The following is an 18,076-nucleotide window of genomic DNA, read 5'->3' on the forward strand; positions in this document are numbered from 1 at the left end:
ATGCAGCAGGCCCTGGGCTTGATGTCTGGCATCACAGAAAGGGGAAGGTGTGAGCCTGGGCAGACAGAGTGCTGGGCACACCAGCCTTCTGTGGGTCACCTAAACACTGCTTGTGGCCAGAGGGGCGCAGCTCTCCCTATATCTCAAGCATCTCTGGCCAGTGGAGTCCCATTTCCGTGTGGCCCTGCCATCAACCATGGATCTACACCGAGCTCAGAGATGTCAAACAGTATTAGCTTAGGAGATGTCTTCATTTCCTCTGCCCCTGGGACTCTCCACAGTGCAATGTGAGATTTGGACAGACGGGTCAGCTCTGGACAGTTCCACTTGCAGAAAGCTCTTGGGGAAAGAAGCAATGATTTTGTTATTTCCTAAACACAGATGGCACAGAGCTTGTTAAATGACAACAAAACAGCCACTGCTCAGCCTCCTCTTGGAGAAGTGTCATCCACAGTACGCACAGCTATCCTTCATTTGTGCAAAGCACGCGGTGTGTGAGCTATCTTGCTCATTAAGGACCAAGGAGAGGCATGGATGTGGGCGAGTGGGGGGAGCTCAGCCACTGGAACGCAGGTGAGGCTCACATCCTGCCCGTGGTTGGTGGCAATAGGCTCACGGTTCACACTTCAAACTCCCATCCCAAGGATATCTGTCGCTAGGGGGAAATGCTGCAGAGCCACCTGTCTGGGGAGCATGTGACTTTGGGGGTCACTGTGCATCAGCTGACACGTGGCAGTGAGGAGATTTTGGATGTTCAATTCTAAATTGTCATTTCCAACCGTAAGACATGTCAAGTGGTAATTAAGCCTCACCATAGACAGGTGATGTGAAGACGATTAACTTTTATTATTTCTTCCCCATGCAAGGTATAGAATCATTACATTCACAAAGGAGAAAAGTTGCCATTGCAGTATTTTATTTTAAAAAGGACAAAAGAAGAGAGATAACAACTCTCCGCTTTCCCACTGGGTACTTTTGTTGTGTGTGTGTGTGTGTTTGCAGGGCGTGTGAAGTTCATCAGGCCTGGAGCTCACCAATTAGGCTGACTGGCCATTGTGCCCCAGGGACCACCTCCCCAGCACCCTAGCAAGGGACAAGTCACACCACTTGGCCTGACATTTTATGTGGGTTCTGGGGATCAAGCTCAGATCCTCATCTGTGATTGCTTGTGAGACAGCTGAGCTATCCTCAGCCCGCATCCCAGGCCAGCCTCACATGCAATATGTAGCTGAGAATGAGCTTCTGACTCTCTCGTCTCTACCTCCCACGCACTAGGACACAGGTGTGCACCACCGCTCCTGCATTTTGTGGTAAGGGGATCACACCCAGGGCTTGGCTCTGGCCGGGCAAACATTCTCCACTTTGCTGCATCCCGGCCCCGCCTCACTGGTACAGCCTCTGCCATAAGCTCATTTGTAGAGAAAGATTAGTGGAAGGACTTAATAACTGGCCATCATGAGCTGTGTGGCCTGAGGCAAGTCCCTTGACATCTCTGTGCACGCTTCCTTGTCAGACACCAGTGATGATATCTTTCCTTTCCTAACTCACAGGTTTGCTTCAATACATTCAATTAGAGGACAAACAAAAGGCACTTGAGAGCAAAAGTGGCCTAATAATACTACCCAAGAATGAGGCATTATTTTAAATTCTATATACAAAGCCGGGCGTGGTGGCACACAATTTTACTACCAGCACTTGGGACACTCGGGAGGCAGAGGTAGGAGGATCACTGAGCGTACCAGGCCACCCTGAGAGTACAGAATGAATTCCAGGTCAGCCTGGGCTAGTGTGAGACCCTACCTCAAAAAATAAAATAAAATAAATACTATATATAGTGTGAAAGTGCTGTTCTTGGCCATTTTCACAGACATGCTGTCTTTAACAAAACAGCCAAACAACAACTTGTTTTATGCTCAGCTCAAGTGTCTGAAGTACGAGATGAGACCTGACCCTCTCAAATAAACACCCTCTCTCAGCTACAGCACTCCCATTTCACGTCCAAACGCGCTGCGGCTCGGGAAGATGGTGCGGGACTCACGGGAAGCGGCTAAGCACTGGCTGGGAATGCTGCTTCCAGCCAAAGGGACAAGGAGCAACTGCTGAACTTAGTAAATCAAGCCGACTGAGGTGCTCCAGCACGCCCACAAACTGAATGTGGGCCCTCCGCCCACACCCAGTCCGAGGCTGGGTCAATTCCACACTGAGCGACAGTGTCTCCCTCTGAATGGTGCGGACACTGGATTGTCACAGCAAATGTGTTTTCCAGAGTGGCCCTGTCCAAACCCCATTTTAATTCTCTGATTGCTTTCCTGTAGATTTCAAAGAGCCCCTTCCCTTTTGCTCTGTCTACAAAATAACCAACTGCCTATTTCAGAAGGGACTTCTGAGAACTGAGTAAGAGATGACTCTGAAAGTGTTCCCACCAAGAACCCTTCCAATCTGCAGAATTTAAATGAGTGAGCCCCTCGTCCCCAAATCATCTTAAATGTGTAGCCAGTTGAACAAACGGGAAGTGGGTTAATTAACATGAAGCCTCTGAACAGCAACTCTGGCTGGGTGGGAGAGGCCAGGAGTTCAAAGCCAGCGTGAGCTACAGAGTGAGTTCTAGGTCAGCTTGCTCAGAAAACAGACACATAAAACAGAAAGAAAGAAAAGACAATGAACAGCAACTCTAGCTATGCATTCCTGCCACCTGGTGCCCTCTTAGAAGCCACTGGCTCAACTGGCCCCTACAATATTAATAATACTAGTACATTATCACAAGCTGCTGAAGCTGACTGAGAAGGTGGCTTTGAAAATGGGGTACCCCCATCTCAGACCCAAGCAAGTTTATTCCAAAATGTCCTCCAAGACCCCTTGTCCTGGGTCAGGCTAGACCCTGGCCCTGTGACAAGGTAAGACTTGGGCAGAGGTCACTGATGTTTGCCCATGGTATAAAAATGCCTGTGGTGGGGATGTAAGGGGGGAGATTTGAGGTTCTGGGGTGCTTCCTGGGACCCCAACCCCTGAGTTCATATTTGCAAACTAACCAAAGAATTGGCAATTCCAGAATCAACGCGATTTTTAAAATACCATATTTTATTTGGATCTTATGTGGATGTGGGGAAAGGAGAGAACTTGGGGGTAAGGAAGGGAAGGGGAGAAAAAGTGGGGGGAAGGGAGATGGTGGAGCCCAGGAGCCCATGTACGCCACATGGATCTTAGATAAAAACAATAAAAAACATGAAAAAGTATTTTAAACATGTGTGCTTCCAAAATGATTAAAAGTGAAGGCAGTAGTAAAAGATCAAAAGTGTCTCTTCCCATCCTGGCATGGCTGCCAGGGAAGGAAAGAGATCTTACCCATTCAAGGGCCCAAGAACGTTACTGCCACCATTCCGGAGAGAGAATGCTAGCTGTCTCTCCGTGGATCCAGGAGTCTGTATTACCACATCTGGACACTTCTATACCAGGTGTCCCAGCTGACCCGTCTGGGCTTGGAGGAGAAATCCACCCATGTCCAGGGTGGGATGCACACTCAAGAGATCTAACTGGACGAGATGGGCAAACACTAAATCCCGCGACTGAACCAGATTGCGGGGGAGCCGAGACAGGCAGGCACGGGTGTGAGGTGGGATGATCCTAAGGGCCGTCCTGCCTGTCTACTTTAGGAAAGGAGCTGCATGCTTGGGCACCCCAACACGGATCGAAAGCCCCGCCCAAGGAGAAGATGTTTTGCCTGGGACCCTCGATTGAGACTCCAGTTACTTTTACAGCTCTGCTGGGCGCTGTGAGGGCCAGCTCCGATGTTCTGTCGTTGAGCTGCTATTTGCCATTCCTTCACTTTTCAGTGGGCTACTCCCGTCCTTTCTGCGGAGTGTCTCTAAGTGGTCAGCTTGCCCACATGTACACCTCACACACACATGAATACACATGCCCATGTACACCACACACACACACACACACACACACACGCATGCATACCTCACATACACATGAATACACATGCCCATGTACACCACACACACACACACACACACACACACACACGCATGCATGTACACCTCACATACACATGAATACACATGCCCATGTACACCACACATACACACACACACATGCATGTATACCTCACATACACATGAATACACATGCTCATGTACACCACACACACACATGCATGTATACCTCACATACACATGAATACACATGCTCATGTACACCACACACACACACACACACACATGCATGTACACCTCACATACACATGAATACACATGCTCATGTAACCACACACACACACACACACACACACACACACATGCATGTACACCACCCACATGCAAAAGAAAAAGAGAAGGAAAGGGGTTACAGCAAAGTCCAAAGCAAAAGTTCACTGCTCTCTATTTTCACTAATGGGCCCTCAATGCACCCCCTTGGTCATCCAGCCACCCTGGCGGACAGAGGTACAGGGCCAGAACAGGAGACAAGTCACCAGAGATGGCTGTGATTAAGAAACAAGTGTCCTTTGTTGGACACCAAGGATCCCGTTTGAACTCACAGTCTTGGCCTCAGATTCCTTCTCTGGGGGATGGGAAGAGAATGCCTACAACCATGGGATGAATGTTCTCTGAAGAGAGCCCTGGATGTGTGATAATTACTTCGCTGGAAATATGCTTGGGGAACTTTTTGTTTTGGTTATCTTCCTGCTCCCATGTCTTGACTGTCACTTCGGGACCCTCCTTCCTCCTACTCTCTGCCCAGGATGTGCCACCATCAGGGCACAGCAGGTGACTCACAGTATCAGCAGCACAAGGAGTGTGCCAGCCAAGTGGATCCAATCCCAGGAAACCTCAGAACCTTAGGGAGAGGCAGAGACCCTATCGTCTCGCTTCTGCTGGGGAGCGAGGTTAGCACTCACTGTAATGAGTCACCCACATGGTGAAGTGCAGGGAAGAGCCAGGTCCCTGGCCCACAGCCAAATCAAATGTGCCTGGAGTCAGAAAGCAATCCTCTATGCTGATATCCACTTACATGTAAACCCACAACTCTCCTCCACGCTGAAGTCCACTTACATGTAAACCCACAAGTCTTTTCCACACTGATGTCCACTTACATGTAAACCCACAACTCTCCTCCACACTGATGTCCACTTACATATGCATCCATAGGTCTTCTCTGGGTTTGAGCTAGTTGACTGGGGTCTTGTTATTTGAAATAAGCAAGTGACCAGTGATGCTATACACTGTTGAGGACAATGGAGAATGCCAACCATGACAACTACCCTTTAGAGAAAAGACCTGAGGCTATGACAGTTGGCCTTAACTGTTATCAGGACATTTAGAACTGCCTAGGAGACATGCGTCTGGGCGGCCTGTGAAGATCGTGTTTCCAGGGAGGATGAAGTGAACTGCCTTTCCTTCAAGCAGGGGGCACCTTCCAATGTGTGGCGAAGAACTTTCCCAGAGTCCGTGAAAGGCAGACTTGCTGTGGCTTGGGAGTCAGGCAAGGGAGGAAGATGACAAACACCAACCTTAAGGTTTGCTGGGAGCTCAGAGAAGGGTCCTTCTGGGGCCTCAGCAGGTCTCACAGGAGTGTCTTCATCCTTTACCCCTGCGCCTTGAGGGTGGCTCCCGGTGACAACCCTGACATGGGCCGAGCTTGCAGCCCCTGTGAACCTGCTGTGATCGTGTCCTTTGGGGATCATGATGCTCTTGACAGTGGGAGTCCAGACAGGCACCTGTGGCCCAATCATTGCAATGGTGTCCTCCAAGGACACATCTTGATGAGCTCTGATCACCCAGGGACTTCTCTCCTGCCCGCTCCTTCTGCTTGCCTGCTCCAGCCGTGCAGGTATGCAGCATTTGCAAGAACACCTGTTAAGTGCTTTCTGGAAGACAGACCCACGAGTTGGAGCAGAAGGAGTGATGGGGCTGGGGGTGTCTCGGAGGGTCTGAGTGCTTAGTGCACAGGCATGAAGGCAGAAGTTTCCCCAGCACGCACATACAAAGTCAGGTATGGCCGTGTATGCCTGTGACCCCAGCCCCTGAGGTGGGAAGAGACCGGAGGGCCACTGGGACTCACTGCTCAGTCAGTCTGGCTGGGGAAGAAGTGGCATGACATCCAGGTTCCGTGAAAGCCTCGGGGACATAAGCAGAAGAGCATCAGAGGAAACTCGGCGTCTTCCCCTGGCTTTGCACAAGCGTACACAAGGCACGTGCATCTGCACACCCCTGTGTGCGCCCCATACCCCCCACATACACACACACAAGGAATTAAATAGTTCTCTGAGCAAAGTGACAAAGGAGAGGGACAAACAGGGCAGATGGGGGCCACAGCACCCAGGATTATGATGTCCTTGCCAAATAAGCTGAAAGCCCCCTACCTGTCATTTTTCTCTTTACAACAAATGGAGAGGTAACATAAAGGTGCATCAGTCTTAGGAGATGCCAGACATAGAACACCTTTTTCAGTGCCTTACGTGTGTCAGGGACAGGGTACCCAGGAAAAGAAATCTGCACAATGGCACAAGACCTATCCTAGACTTGCTTACATCCTCTGTAAGCATTGCTGGGGTCCTGGGCAAGGTGATTCTATCAGCCGATCTACACTAGACTGGGAGACATCCTCTGTAAGTGTTGCTGTGGTCCTGGGCAAGGTGGTTTTATCAGCCACCCTGAGCTGTGGACCATAAGGTCTTGGTGCTTCCATCACTGGGCAGGGTAGAAGAGCCGCCTCCCCAGGGCAGAGAAAGCCAGAACATTTGTGCGCTTGCACTGCATGAGTCTACGGTGATCTTTCCAGACCCAGATACTCCTGACCTCCTTGAAGAACCTTGGGGAATAGAACGTGGACTTATCTGTAGACTAAGCATCCTCTGGCTGGTGCCACACCAGGTCCTCAGGGAGGGTCTTTATCCATGTCACTACCACAGAGCTTTGAAAGCACATACGCAGGACTGGTGTCTGTGATGTGTAAGGAAAGAACCTGACGCTGGGACCTAGAAGGCCCTCCTCTTGGGGAAACTGGTTTGTCTGTATTTGTTTGTGCTTGTGTGTGTTTCATCAAGAAGAGGGAGGCTTGGTTCTCCTGAGTGTGGAACCCTGTGCTTGAACAGAGCACACCAGCCAGTGGTGCCTCCCACTTGTTATTCCCCTTGGGGCGGTTAGGAACAATGTAGTCTTCCATCACCCGAACTAAAAACAACCACCCCCTTGAAGAGCCAACATTTGTGGGGTCAGGGCTACAGGAGACACATGCCACTCCCAACTCCTCTGAGCCCAGTGACTACAGATGCGTATGAATGCTTCCTGTCTGCTAGGGACAGTGGGCCCTTGCTAAGTGGTATTCTGTAATTGAAAAGGATCTGCTGCCCTCAGCACTGTCAAGTCTGGTTGGCGTCCTTTGAGATTCTCTCCATCTGTAGCCATTAAAGAAGTTCACGCAAAAGAGCCCGCGAGTTTGGGCTGGAGAGATGGCTTAGCGGTTAAGCGCTTGCCTGTGAAGCCTAAGGACCCCGGTTCGAGGCTCGGTTCCCCAGGTCCCACGTTAGCCAGATGCACAAGGGGGCGCACGCGTCTGGAGTTCGTTTGCAGGGGCTGGAGGCCCTGGCGCGCCCATTCTCTCTCTCTCCCTCTATCTGTCTTTCTCTCTGTGTCTGTCGCTCTCAAATAAATAAATAAAAAATTTAAAAAAAAAGAGCCCGTGAGTTTATTAATCTGTTTCATCCATGCCACTTCATGTTAGACTGAGATAGATTCTGCAGGCGAGGGAGGGAGATCCAGAAAGCATCTGCTAAACAAATCAACACGAATGGTAAACACTAGGCAGTTCTTGAAAGCTGGAGTTCACGCAGATGTGCAACACTATAAAGGGGCCGTTAGAAGCCGCCCTCAGCCAAGGACCCACTCCAAGGGCTTTCAGGAAGCCAGGCACTGGTTTCACACTGGGACTGGCAGCCCCCATTTGGTTAGGGGATTTGCATTGCTAAGCAGCCTAAGTAGCTAGAGCCACCAGGGCCAGCATGGCTGTCACTCCTTTTCCTTTTCCTTGAAGACAGCAGGGTCCTTCCCCTCCCAGGCTTGAAGCTGGCTGAGGCTGGTGCACAGAGTGAAGCATCCTTGGGAGGGTGAGTAATGTGACATGACACTGGTGCCCGTCCCCAAGCTCGTAGCCCCTAATCACAGCGCAATCACAGACATCTGGAATAGCTTACAGATCACCCCCTGCTCCTTAATCGACGGCTGGGAAGGGCGGAATTATCCCAGCCACTTGCCCAGAAACCTCAAGGGCGCTCTCATGGCTGTAATTCGATGTGATGGGATCTGTCAGAGAAAAGTGCTGGTCTGAGCCGATGGATTCTGGCAGACATAACCAACACACTGGCTCTCAGAGTGGACACAGGGGTGTCTTGGAGGGGTCAGGTTGGCACCTCCTTGCTGAAGTTTCAGAAAAGGTTGAAATTAAATTTTAGGTGCCTGTAGAGAGGTGTGAAATTCCTGTGCTGGGCAGCAGCAAGGACACAGCCATTGCTGGCCCTGTGTGGCTAGCCCAGGAGCCCTGAGCACAAAGACCAAAGCAGTGCAGGCCTGTTCTGAAGACAGCAGTGGCCTCAGCTCCCTGAGGAAGCCACGCGGCCTCACGGCGTGATATCTACTGCCCCCATTTCTTTGCCCCAGTCTCTGCTACTATGTCTCTTGCACAGTCCCTAAAAAAGTAAATATTGCAAACCTATTTGGATACAAAGACTTTCTTTTGTAAGTTCCTCTCAGCTTCGCAGGCTTGGCATCCAGCTATGTGTAACAGCCCTTGGACAGATGAAGCAATATCAGGCCATTTAAGCAACTCTCAACCACCAGAGGGAGAGTTCAGTGCACTGGGGGCTGGCTGGGGTGGGGTGGGGGTTCGGGTATGGGGGGAGGTAGTGGCCCAGTTGTAACCCCGGCCTCCTGTCTCCACTGACAACCGTGAAGGAAGGAGTCTTGGGGGTAAGGTGCCACCTACTTTGCTTGAATCGATAGGAATTAAGAGTAAGTTGGTCCCCATTTTTTGAGTAGTTAGGCAAGGTTACAGGCCCCCCCAAAAGAAGATCACTAATGACAAATCCAGAGAGCAGAGTCCAGGGACTGAATCCTGCCTCACTAAGATGTTGCTTGATCACCAGCCTTTGAGCCTTCTTCCTTATTTTTTTTAAGCAACAAGCCCCCATAGGCTGGAGAGATGGCTTAGTGGTTAAGGTGTTTTCCTGCAAAGATAAAGGACCTCGGTCCAATTCCCCAGGACCCACGTTAGCCAGATGCACAAGGTGGCGCAGGCATCTGGAGTTTGTTTGCAGTGGCTGGAGGCCCTGGTGTGCCCATTCTCTCTGTCTCTCTGTCTCTGTCTCTGTCTCTGTCTCTCTCTCTCTCTCTCTCTCTCTCTCTCTCTCTCTGTGTGTGTGTGTGTGTGTGTGTGTGTGTCTGTCTGTCTGTCTTTCTAGCAAGAAAAAAAAAACCCATATTCATTCAAAGTAACCAATCCAACCTGCCCTGACCTGATGCATAATGATCATCCTCCAAGATGGAACTCCCAAACTCAAAGGAGTCAATCTGGCTCACCCTGCCCTGCCCAGCCTCCCTGGCACTTTGCTTGGGGAATTTCATGTTAACTTCACCTCTCGCAGGGAAGATAACATGTAGCACTTCCCCAGATCGGTTTCCCATGGGATGAAACAAGACTAACGTCATTATCTTGGATGTCCAGTGCTGGCATCCTACTCAGTGCCCTTTGCAAGCCCTGCTCTGTGGCATTTGCTGGCTGCCTGCGGTTTCTCTCTGCTTAGATTTATGAATGGGAGCCAGCCTTTCCTGCCTTTCATACACCTTCCTCTGGATCTGTAAGCTCGAAGCAACCCATTCCCCCCGTAGGCTGTGCTTGGTTGGATGTTTGTTCCAGCACCACGAAGTTGTGTACTACGCGACTGGATCCGGTATCACCTCGTCTTGAGTACGTCTGCCACCGGCAGACCCTATTTCCAAGTAAAGTCACATTCACAAGCTCTGGGTCAGGACTTCAACATGTCATTTTTGTTTGCGTTATTTTCAGACAGTCTCCCAAAATGCCATCGTGCCTTGCTTCCCGCATCCCCTTCTGAGAAACACCATGCATCCCGTGACACCAAGCTTGTATGCACCTGGAGCATGACACTAAACTTAGGTGAACCTGGAGAACTTTCATGAACACATTGGCCAGGAATATCGAATTGACGTCCACAGGACATACATTTTGTTTGTGTGAGAATAGTCTAACCCAACATCACTGGACTTGACAATGCAGCCGAAGAACAACAGCAGTCTTTCAAAGGAACAAAAGCATAATGACAGAACCAAACACCACTTTAAAAGCCTTTTTTGAGAACCAAGGAAAATGGCTAACTTGAGAGCTTATTCAAGAAACAAGTCCTGAACAGTCCCTGTTCCTGAGCTAGGACAGCCAGGAACATGGGGAGAATTCCTGCTGTTAGGAGATGAATCAGCAGATATCACAGGAGTGTGAGCTAAGACATCGAGACAGGTGGACGGCGTGGGGAGGGGCTGATGGGCGACGAAGGAATTGAGCAGTCAGAGGCAAGGAAGCGAGGCTGTGGCCTGGAAACCAACGCACCGTGGACCTGTAAGGGAGGGAGCAGGCCCAAGGCAGAGTGCATTCATCTCACCTCAGTGGTCCCCAAGCCCCGATTCAGCCTGGACTCCATTTCCAAAGCTATTATCAGCCCCTCTCACCTCACAGGCAGCCTTAGTCATGAACTTTCAAAATTCATCTGAGCTGATACCACTGGGTTAGATATAAATAACAAAGCTGGACAAGCCTACATGACAAATCATCTTGGGGCTGCCTCTTCAGGCCCAAGTGCTCCCCCAGATCTCTCTGGACCCTCCTGGAACTGGTGAACGAGGCTTGACTTACCTGTTATCCTTCTGTCCAAGTCAAGACAGAGGGAGGACTCAAAACCACACGTGTGTTGCTAGACGGTAGTGACCTGCCTTGATTCGTAGGGGTGACATATTCATAGCGCCTCTATTATTTTTATCCTCATCTACCGCTCTGGAGATTAGCATCCCTACAACATGCGGTAATGAGTTCTCAGACCCCAAAATACTTGGAACCAACCTTCCAGGGGTCACCACTCCTCCCTGCCTGCCAGGTGGCAGTGACGTCGGGACACTGAGCTATTTCAGGGGCTGCAATGCACTCAGCCTTGCCAGAAACAAGCAAGAGAGACAACATTCCACGAGAAGAAAAAAATCCGTGATGTCGGGGCAAATTTGCCAACACCAACCCACAGGGTATGTTTCAAGCCAGCCAGCTGCGGAATATGATGCTTCCAGAGAGGAGGAGCCTGTGAGTGGGAGCATCAGGGTTCCTACCCTTCTGCCGGCCCCCCACGCTCATCCTGTAAACTCAGCCAGGACCTGTATCCCTTCGGATAGAAATCTATGGGGCTGTCCTGTAACTCTAGCCTTGTTAGAGATATTTTTAGACAGAGACAGTAAGATTCCAAAACAGCTCAGATTATATGTCATTATTTCATGCAAATTAATTCCAAACAGTCTCACTTGGGCACTGGGATGAAGAGCATGCCATTGAAAGTCAAAGTTCATGGCAACTTCTCTCATTGTGGGTATTTCTCTCCAACTCCCATGGTGAACATAATTTTCAAATCAAGATGCTCTCCTCTGCCTCATTCACCTGCATCCAGTTTAATTTGGTATTGATATGCAAACAGTGCCAGGGTGCCCTATGGATACAGCTCAGAGAACATTGAGTTCAAACCCAAAGACAACTGCACATGGGAATGAAGCGAGAGGGCTCACACGGTAGTTTCAGCGTGGCGGACAGCGGGAGTTGGTGAGCCCAGCATGCACACTATTGCATGTACATAGTCCATTCAGAAACACACTCTGGCAACATGGACACCCAAGCCATTTGTTCTGTTGCAAAACACAGGAGTTATCCAGGGGGCAAAGATATATTAGCATTAGGAGTCAACAGTATTTTCTTTTGCATTTTCCAGCCGCCATCCACCCTTTTTCTGCAGATACCACAGACAAAGATGTGGTTAGGGCTAAAAGCAAAGGCTATGTGCTAGACCAAGAATGCCCTTTTGGTTTCTGACTTTATCCTCAAATCACTACAGTGAATTGATTATCAATGAATCCACAAATCACGCAAAAGACATCCTCTTATTAGAAAGCAGGTATTACTGAAAGTAAATAAGAGACATTTCAATTTCCGCTAAAACATTTCTGAAATTACCATCCCTAGATGCTTACCTCTGAGCCCTGAAAACAAATGTGCTAGAGGATGCTGGCAGGGAAACTGGAACATCATGGAATTGTTTTCAAAGGGAAAATTAATTGGTTATTTCTATTTCGGCTGAGCTAAAGCCATAAAAATCTAATCGGAAACATTTTTCACAGTGGCATTGCCTGCTCAATACCGAAACTCCTCAAACTGTAAAGCATTTTTTTGTTATTATTAATGCTTTTTTGCTTGGTGAAACCAAATAATGACTTCAAATTTCACTTGAGGGCCCTCTCTGAGACCACAGGGTGGGCATACGCAAGCCAGCACCACCTCCGACATGGGGAGGCAGAAGCCCGGTTCTTGTACACAAAATTGGCATTTGGTTCTTGAGCCCTTGAGCCAAGAGTCAGTCAGCGCCTGGGAAAGGCTGCAGAAATATCAAGGAACAGGAGACCCGAGTCTGAAGCCCACCTCAATTTCAACAAAACTGCTTTCAAAACGTCAGCACTTAGAATTAAATGAAAGTGAGCACATTTCCCTACCTTCTCTTCTTGTGGCTCCAAAGCTTCTAGATTCCTGAAAGAAAAGAAATATTTGTGTGTTGTGAAGAATAACTCGTATGTGCAGACTCTCGTAACTATCTCATGTCGTCTTAGCCACACTTTCACAGTAAGTTGGATAAACTAGGAGGAGCAAGATACCTGGCAACGCCAGGTCTAATTTGGACCCACACATCTTAAATGCAAACAATACTGCTTCAGAGACTTGGGGAGAATCTCAGCACCAGTAGTCAGATATCTTCTAGGAAGGTGTTGGTCAGGGGCCCTTGATGGCCCCAGAACATTACAGGCCACTGTCAAGGCTCTCAGTTTCCTGCCAGAACGACGTGGTAGGGGCCCTTTGCTGTGCACTCCACATTCTTGGGCTGCAGGCCACGGAGAAAACAAGCTGGAGCTGAGCTGGAAGCCTCCTTCCTATTGAGGTCGCTGGAAATACCTGTGTAGTCTGTTGAGGGAGGGGAACTAATCAGTGATCTTAGCCATCAAATGGATCCTGCAAGTTCTATAGCTGACCAGGATAGCAAAATGTGCCAACTGGTACAATGGTGGCACATCTTTTATAGGGAAAACAAATTGTTCTCTGACTGTCTTTAAAGCCCTCTCCAGGTAAGCCAATTCCTGCCTGCTACTGAAAACCTAGTCAAAGCCTATGGTTAGTGAGGTCATAAGCCCTGGGGAAAATGACTACTGTTGTCTGGCTAAGTGGATGCATTATTCCCACCACACTGCTATCTGAATGCCTATGTTTATACCCATATATTAATGCTGCTCTTACTTTTGGTTAGAGAAGCTACTTGTTTTTCTTCTTTAGATAATGGTGACCACTGGAGTGACTCAAAACTCACTAAATTGCTGAGAAGAAGTGACAATGGAGTGTTCAGCACTAAGTGCGACATCTCTATCACACCCTCCAAGGCTCAGGGACCATTGTGGAAGAGGTGGTGGAAAGAACATAAGAGCCAAAGGAAGGGGAGAAGGGCTTACAAAACTGTCTTCCAGACACAAAGTGGCCTTGCTATTCATGACCTCACAGAAGCTGACACTACCTACATGAGACTTGCAGAATAGGAGGAAAAAAATAATGAAATCAAAGTAGAAGAGAGTCTAGTAGGAAAGACGAAGGGATTCAGTGGAGAGGGGATTTAGGAGGGTGTTAGGAGGGGATTATGATCATGGTATATTTTCCATATGTGTTGAGGTTGACAATAAAATATCTTCTCAAAGGTAGATTGTATTCCCAAGGAATCATATGGTTCTCTAACCTCCACATGCACATGCAGGTATACCTGCATGCACACAAAAGGAAATGGTATTCTTTTTTTTTTTTATAAATTTTTATTTATTTATTTATTTGAGAGCATCAGACACAGAGAGAAAGACAGATAGAGGGAGAGAGAGAGAATGGGCACACCAGGGCTTCCAGCCTCTGCAAACGAACTCCAGACGCGTGCGCCCCCTTGTGCATCTGGCTAACGTGGGACCTGGGGAACCGAGCCTCGAACCGGGGTCCTTAGGCTTCACAGGCAAGCGCTTAACTGCTAAGCCATCTCTCCAGCCCGGAAATGGTATTCTTTAAAAATGTGGGTTTTTTTTGAGGCAAGGTCTCACTCTATCCCAGGCTGACCTGGAACTCTTTCCACAGCCCAGGCTGGCTTCAGACTCCCAGGGAACCTCCCGTCTTAGCCTCCCAACGTCTCCAGGCATATGTCAGACAGCAGCTCTAGAACGCGCCGTCAATCATGCAGCCTTTAGCGAGCCCAGCTGGCCCCCAAGGCCTCCTTATGTGCGGTGAGGGCTGGCTCTAAGTGTGGGAAACACTCTTCCAGGTGGTTGTCCTACTCTCCGCCTGGCTTCAGTGCTCATATGGACTTAGGAAAACATCTTCTGGTCACTAATGGGTTCTAATGATTAAGATCTTTGAACATTAGGTACTCAGACAATGCTTCTGGGGTAAATAAAGCCCACAGGTTTTCCTAATCCAATCTCAAGAACCATTTTGATGCCAGTTATGTGCAGTGCAATGAGCAAACTATTTTAGAGATTACCTAGGTAAAACAGAAGCTCTGCATTGATATTCACAGTTGATCAAGGAGCTAGAAAGACATCCATATTACTGAGAAATCAAAGGGTAATTTGCCTTGATAAATGCTAGTATTTCACATTAGGCTGGAAGCAAGGAGGAATATTTTTCAAAGAACCTTTGAACACAGCACTGGAGAGCAGGCAAGAATTCCGGCAGGGCTGGAGGAGGAAGGGGGCAACAGGCAGAGAAGATGAGAGAATAGAATACAGTGTGCTGGGGAGAATGCAGCAGGCTCCGGAAGAAGATAGTCTCTGTGAGAAGTACTGAGGGAGCAAGGAGCATACACTGTGCTTAAAAAAAAAAAAAAAAAAGAGGGCTGGAGAGATGGCTTAGCGGTTAAGCGCTTGCCTGTGAAGCCTAAGGACCCCGGTTCGAGGCTCGGTTCTCCAGGTCCCATGTTAGCCAGATGCACAAGGGGGCGCACGCGTCTGGAGTTCGTTTGCAGTGGCTGGAAGCCCTGGCACGCCCATTCTCTCTCTCTCTGTCTTTCTCTCTGTGTCTGTCGCTCTCAAATAAATAAATAAATAAATTTTTTTTAAAAAAGAATAAAACTAATAGAAAGAGGCAGGGCATGGTGGCGCACGCCTTTAATCCCAGCACTCAGGAGGCAGAGGTAGGAGGATCACCATGAGATCCAGGCTAACCTGAGACTACATAGTGCATTCCAGGTCAGCCTGAGCTAGAGTGAGAACCTACCTCAAAAAAAAAAAAAAAAAAAAAACTATTAGAAAGAATCTTCAACAGAGAATAGAAAGAACCAGGCATGGTGGCATACACCTTCAATCCCAGCACTTGGGAGGCAGAAGTAGGATGATAACCATGAGTCTGAGGCCACTCTGAGACTACACAGTAAATTCCAGGTTGCCTGGGCTAGAGTGAGACCCTACCTTGCAAAACAAAACAATATAAAGGGAACCTACAATTTATGAGAAAGACCACTTTAGGATAAAAAGGAATAAGCTGGGGGCCAGCTGAGAAAGTGGCTCAGTGGCTAAAGTGCTCACTACATGTGCCGGTTACCTTCTCACTGCTGGGACAAAATCCCGACCACTTACTGAAGGGAAGGGTTTATTTCAGCTCACAGTTTCTAGGGGAAGCTTCACCATGGCACGAGCAAACCTCTGGACATCACATCGTCATATCATAGCAGAGAGTAAGCATCACGTGGCACAACTGGGCATCCATCTCTGCAGTAGCAAGAAGCAGTCTATCTACTGGGCTGTCCTGCCCCAAAGCCCACCCACAGCAACACCCTTCCTCCAGCAAGCGTCCACCTCCCCAAAGCCCTGCAACTTTCCCAAACTCCCACCAGCTGGGTACCAAGTACTCAAAACACACGAGCCACAGGAGACATCTCATTCTAAACACCACACTGTACAATCATGAAGACCTGAGCTCAAATCCCCCAACATCCAAGGGAAAAACAAACAAACACACAAACAAACAGGGGTGGTGGCCCTGCTTGTAATCTCAGCAGTAAGGAGGCGGAGGCAGAAGGATCTTCAGAGCTCACTGGCCAACTGGTCTAATGTAAGACCAGAGTGTCAAGAGAAATGCAGATAGCCAAGGCCCCACTCAAAAGTCTTCAGAGGAGAACACGGACTCTTTTGGGGACTAGACCAGAAGCAGTTCACGTCCTATTCTAGCAAAGAATTTGGTTGTATTATATCTGTGTTCAGAACTTTAATGAGACTGAATTACAAAGTAATGGAGTATTTTATTTTGTGTATGGATGCAGGCACGTGTGCTCATGTATGGATGTGTATGTGGATGCCAGAGGACAACGTTGGGTGTGGACCCTCAGATTCCATCTACGTTTCTGAGACTGAGTCTCTCACTGGCCCAGAGCCCACCAAGTATGCTGGTCGGACTATTCAGCCAGCCGCAGGGATCCTCCGTCTCTGCTCTCCAGTGGTGGAATTATAGTGTACCCCATCACATCTGCCTTTTGACATGGGTTATGGGTATTTAACTCAGGTCCTTATGCTTGCACGGCAAGCGCTTTGCCATCTAAGCTATCTCCCCAGCCCTGGCTAGCTTGTTTTGCAGAGGAAACCTCAAGAAGAGAGACCATTCAGGCTGTGTCGTGGTTAACGCTTGCTGCTATGATCCAGGACTTAAAACAAGAAAGGGCAACAACTGGGGCAGAAAGGTAAAAAAGATATGAAGCTTGGCAAGGAAAAGAGTGTGAATGAGTTTAAAGTTATAGAAAGACAGGTTTGATTATTAAAGACAAAAACCTTACACAATGCTGGGACAACAGGAAAGATACCCCAAGGGAAAGACCCCACTTATTCAGAGTTCCATCTTGTGAAAATGCAAATTTCATTTGAAAGGAGAGAGCCTAAACTGGGAATTCATTTGAAGGGACTCATTCCCTGATCTGAAGGGGTCCCTGCTTAAAAACAATTGCCCAGGGTAGTGTTTCCTCTAGGTCGGTCAACCTTGGAGGCATACAGAAGTGGATGTCACTTTGGTCTAAAAGGACAAGCTGCAAGCAGAATTTGGCAGCTTTGTTCACACGTTCTTGGTTTTGTAAGTATGAAAGCTGCATAATTGAGGAGTATGGAGGGCTGCTGAGGCCAGGCAATGCGTGGCAGGGTTACCCTGAGAGGCCACCGCATGAAGCTGTGGTGGTGAAGCCTGATCAGCAACGAAGACCCCAGGACGGCAACGCCAGCACCACAGGGCGACTGCTGAGGAGCACCCTGTGCACGCGCGTAGGTGGCCCACGAGAGAGGCTCTGCGTCCTGTAGGCATCACAGATGGGTGGGTGAGGCTACGTAAGCTGGGGGACTGGCTGCTTTCCCTAAGGGTTGTAGTCGGATCCTGCCTTGCTATGCCCCCACTCCTCCCTTTTTGAGTGGGAAAGCTGATTTTTGTGCCATGGTACATCGGTACTATGCAACCTGTTTATTCATTTTATAAGGGCTTATAGTTAAGTAATTGCCTTGAGTCTCCGAATAGAGTTGGGACGTTGGATTTTTAAATAGTGTTGGAACTGTCAAAGACTATGGTGACTTCTGAAGTTGGATTGAATACACTGGCATTATGAAGCAGACTTTGTGATAGCTAATATTGATCATCCACTTGATAGGATCTAGAGTCACCCAAGAGGAACCTGCAGTTATGTCTTTTAGAGATAGTTTCTAGATTAGGCTAAGGCAGA

The 18,076-nt window shown here is 48.7% G+C and overlaps 1 protein-coding gene across 2 annotated transcripts in view; it reads right to left on the bottom strand.

Annotated features, from left to right (window-relative positions):
- Positions 1-18,076, bottom strand: part of Fstl4 (follistatin like 4) — a 448,062-nt gene that overhangs the window by 380,714 nt on the left and 49,272 nt on the right. For both annotated transcript variants that reach the window (XM_004666513.2, XM_045153541.1), the window contains exon 3: positions 12,807-12,840. In XM_004666513.2, the coding sequence (XP_004666570.2) occupies positions 12,807-12,840 (34 nt within the window). The remainder of the gene's footprint in view (positions 1-12,806; positions 12,841-18,076) is intronic.

The sequence above is a fragment of the Jaculus jaculus genome, chromosome 6 (genome assembly GCF_020740685.1).
Source record: "Jaculus jaculus isolate mJacJac1 chromosome 6, mJacJac1.mat.Y.cur, whole genome shotgun sequence".
Taxonomy (NCBI): Eukaryota; Metazoa; Chordata; class Mammalia; order Rodentia; family Dipodidae; genus Jaculus; species Jaculus jaculus.